This window comes from Salvia hispanica, chromosome 1 (genome assembly GCF_023119035.1).
Source record: "Salvia hispanica cultivar TCC Black 2014 chromosome 1, UniMelb_Shisp_WGS_1.0, whole genome shotgun sequence".
Taxonomy (NCBI): Eukaryota; Viridiplantae; Streptophyta; class Magnoliopsida; order Lamiales; family Lamiaceae; genus Salvia; species Salvia hispanica.
The window spans coordinates 34345197-34349536 of NC_062965.1; the positions used below are offsets into that span (position 1 = coordinate 34345197).

The 4340-nt window shown below is 40.8% G+C and overlaps 1 protein-coding gene across 1 annotated transcript; it reads right to left on the reverse strand.

Moving 5' to 3' along the window:
* Positions 1-1051: 1051 nt before the first annotated feature.
* Positions 1052-3225, reverse strand: LOC125213748 (cytochrome P450 86A1). Its single transcript, XM_048114463.1, has 2 exons — positions 2405-3225; positions 1052-2059 (listed from the first exon to the last, which is right to left on the reverse strand). The coding sequence occupies exons 1-2, from the start codon at positions 3158-3160 to the stop codon at positions 1247-1249; spliced, it is 1569 nt and encodes a 522-aa protein (XP_047970420.1). The 5' UTR covers positions 3161-3225; the 3' UTR covers positions 1052-1246.
* Between the last annotated feature and the right edge of the window lie 1115 nt (positions 3226-4340).

Below are 4340 nucleotides of genomic sequence, written 5' to 3' on the forward strand. Positions count from 1 at the left end.
AATTTATCTAATTATATGTAGAAAAGGAATATATATATATATATATATATATATATATATATATATATATATATATATATATATATATATATATATATTTAATAGGGTGCTTGTTAGGTTGAGATTTTTGAACTTAATTGAGAATGACAATCTCAATTCTCATCCAGAATATTTATGAAATGTCAACATGTAGTTTATGTCAACTAGGGGTATTATCGTCAATAGCCTGCACATCAAATTTCAACAACTTTATTCAATAAATACTTATTTTATTTTAATTTATTTTATTATTTTATTATTTTTATTTTTAATTTTTTTTTTAAATTCTTTTTTTAAATTCTTTTTTTTGGTCAACTACGTATATACTTCATGTCAACTACACATCAAATGTCAACAACTTTATTCAATAAATACTTTTTGACATGATTTGTACATGTAGTTGACATGAATTGTATATGTAGTTGACATGAATTGCACACATAGTTGATATTATATATGTGTAGTTGATATGGATTGTACACATAGTTGACATTATATGTGTGTAGTTGACATGAATTGTATATGTAGTTGACATTATATGCATGTAATTGACATGGATTGTACACATAGTTAACATGAATTGTATATGTAGTTGACATGAATTGTATATGTAGTTGAAAAATAAAATAAAAAATAAAAAAAGTAAAAAAAATTAAAAAAAAAATAAAACAAAAAATTAAAAAAAAAATTAAAAATTTAAAAAAATATTTATTGAATAAAATGTACCATGATATTACCATTCTGCCCTTTCATAATTAATTAATCTAAAGATATTTTTCATGTGGAAAAATCTGGACCACTCATTTAATAAAAATGAGTAGCTGATATTGCATCTCATTTTTCAATTAGCATAAAAGATCTCAATTGATCACTATCCTATCCGAATAAATAAATAATTATGAAACCTTTAATTAAGTATCAGGGAATTCCAAAAATCAATTTACTAGTACATGATCATTTTGATCGGAAAATAATTGATTTATTATATGTATACATTAAAAATTAAAGGAGATTGTATACAAAGACAAGTTCTTTTCCATTAATACACTCTATAGTATACAATTTGTATTAATATAGAGTATCGTAAATACACAACCCAAATAAACACATACATTCAATTTCACAAATCACCAAATGACAACTATGCCCCTCCAATTCACACCCCAATTCCCCATTTTCCGATCATAAAAATGTCCATTTCCACCGCCTAGGCCGACACTGCAGCCGCCACGTCAGCCGGCCTCGCCAACTCCCGCGGAATCAGATTCACCCTCAGCCCGTTCTTCATGAACAGCGTCAACGAGATCTTCTGCTCCACCCGGTGCCCCGGCGCCAGCGCCAGCCGGTACCGGAGAAGCACCGCCGCCGCCACCGACTTCATCTGCAGATAAGCCAAATCCTTACCCAAACACGTCCTCGGCCCGGCGTTGAACGCCACAAACTTATACGCATCCTTGGGCGCCTCGAATCGATCGCCCGCGGCGGAGATCCATCGCTCCGGCTTGAAATCCAAGCAGTCCTCTCCCCAAATGCTCTTCATCCTCCCCACCGAGTAGATCGAGTACGTCACCGTCGATCCGGCCGGCACCGCCGTGCCGTCGGGGAGGACGTCGTCTGCGACGACGTACTTGAAGTCCTCCGGCACGGAGGGGTAGAGGCGGAGCGTCTCGGCGAGGGCGGCCTTGAGGTAGACGAGGGCGTCGGCCTCGTCGAAGGTGAGCGGCTCCTCCGTCCACTTTGAAGGGTCGGTGCCGCGGGTGGAGCAGAGGACGGAGGAGATCTCGCGGATGATGTTGGCCTCCACGGCGGGGTGGTTCATCACCAGCCAGAAGAACCAGCTGAGGGCGACCGAGGAGGTGTCGCGGCCGGCCAGGACGAAGTTGAGGGCGATGCGTTTGAGGACGGAGCTCTGGAAGTGGTTGCCGTCGGCGTCTTTCTTCTTCATGAATCGGGAGAGGAGGTCGTCGGATGGCCTCTCCTTTCGCGCGTCTAGGGCTTCCGACATGTACCTTTCCACCACCTATTCACGGAAAACCAATTAGTGACAGGATGAGTGACCAATCAGACTTATATCATAGTAATAGTTTCATTTTACTAGTGAGATATTGTTATATTATTTCATTACCTCCTAAATCTCAATGCATGTGATATATTTGCATGTTCATGTTAATGTTAGGCCTTCTAATACATTATTAATTATTAATTATTAATATAATAAAGCAACAACATGCATGCAATGAGAAAACAAAGTTGAGTGATACTCCTTCCGCTTCACTAAGTGGAGCATTTCCTATTCAGCATGAGATTTTTAGCCGTTTTATTTTATGAAATGTGTCAGTTAGAATGGGACGGAGGGAGTATGTACCTGTAAGCTCCTACTAAGCCTCCTCTCGGCTCCGGTATCAAAAAGCTTCTTCAACTTCCACAAAAAGCCAGGATAAAGCAATCTCTGCAACGTCGCCTCCGTAGCAGAATCAAACGCCACAGCAAACGGATTCTCGGGCATCTCCGGCGACAAAGTCTCTGGATCCTTCCCAAACGTAAGGCCACATATATTATCAAACGTGAGCCTCAGCAACAGATCCTGCAAATCAACGGCTCTCCGCTCCTTTGCCGCCTTCTCAAGTATGACCCAAAGCCTGGTCCGGATAGTCCGGCTGACCCACCGGGCCATGGCCTGCCTGAGCGTCCGCGTCGTGAACTCCAGCGCCGCGGTCTTCCTCTGGATGAGCCACGTGTCCCCGTCGCTGTTGAAGATGCCCTGCCCGAGGAGGTCGTGGAAGGCGGTCTGCCACGTGGGGCCCTTCGGGTAGTTGTCGAACCGGGTCCGCAGGATGTGCTCGATGTTCTGGGGGTGACACGTCACGGTGTAGAACCCCTGGCGCCGGGCCAGGAAGGGGACGGCGATGGTGCATGTTTGGTAGGTGGCGGCGCCGCCCGTGGAGCGGAGGGTGGCCGCGATCCAGTCGTGGAAGCGGCGCCGGTTCAGGAAGGTGTAGGGGAGGCTGCCCACGAGGGGCCAGGCGGGCGGGCCGGATAGGGTCCGGGCGAGGAGTAAGAACCAGATGAGGTAGGCTGACGTGGCGGCCGTGATGAGGAGGGTGATGAGAAGGGAATCCATGGGGGTGAGGTTTGTTTTTTTTGTTTGATTGATGAATGAGAGTTGAGAGGGTGTGTTTATATATATATGTACATATGTATACGCGTGTATGTATATGGTGAGTGTGCTAGTGAGGGGAAGAGAAAAGGAGAGAATTAGGAGAGAGTTGTTGGGAAAGAAGGAGGAGTCGTTGTTTGGTTGGATAGTGAAGTCATTTTGAATTCCCTTTGGAAAAGGCGTGCATATTGAGTTTCTATAACTCGATCGATCTTCACTTTGTGCTTTGGAACGTAAAGATGTATCGCACTTTATTTCAATAGCATACATTTAACCAAGATACACGTTAGTGTATGAATGATATATAGTTAGAAATACTATATTATAGTAGATGAGCTGTTATAGAATTAAGATTTCGTATATAGTAGATGAAAATATAGTGTGATCCTAAGATCATTTTGAAGGTAATAATATACTACGGGGGTGTTTGGTTTGCAAGATTGTATCCGGGATTAAATTTGTACTGTGTTTGGTTCATGAGATTCAATCTCATAACTCAATCCTAGATGGATAATCATGGGATAATTAGTCATAGCTAATCCCCTATGATTAAAATAATCTCACGACTCAATCCTAAATTGTATCTTGATATTATTTTATCTTTGAAACCGAACACCACCTACTAGTATAATGTTTTAATCCGTTCTTGTGTTATTCACTGAATTTATTTCACTACAAGTATAATGTCTAATCAACAATTTATTTCATCAATCGACATAAGATATTAGAAATACTATTAAATATTAGTAATTCACTGAATTAGAGTTGGTGAAATCCATATCCTATTATTCACACTTTTACTAAAATAATTTCCTATCATAAATATTACTACTACCTTCGTCTCTCAAATTTTGACATACTTTGACCCGGCACGGATTTTAAGAAATGTAATGGAAAGTGAGTTGAAAAAGTTGGTGTGATGTGAGTCCTACTTTTAAATTATTAGTTTTATAATAATATGTGAATAGGAATGAGTTAGTGGAATATGGGGTCCACTACAAAAAATGGTAAAAGTGAAGTGTGTCAAATTTTCAGGGATGGACCGAAATGGTAAACTGTGTCAAAATTTGGGGGACGGTGGTAGTACTAGATAACATATTGAGTCAGATGTATTTCCGTTCAGACTCCATACTCCGATCGACAG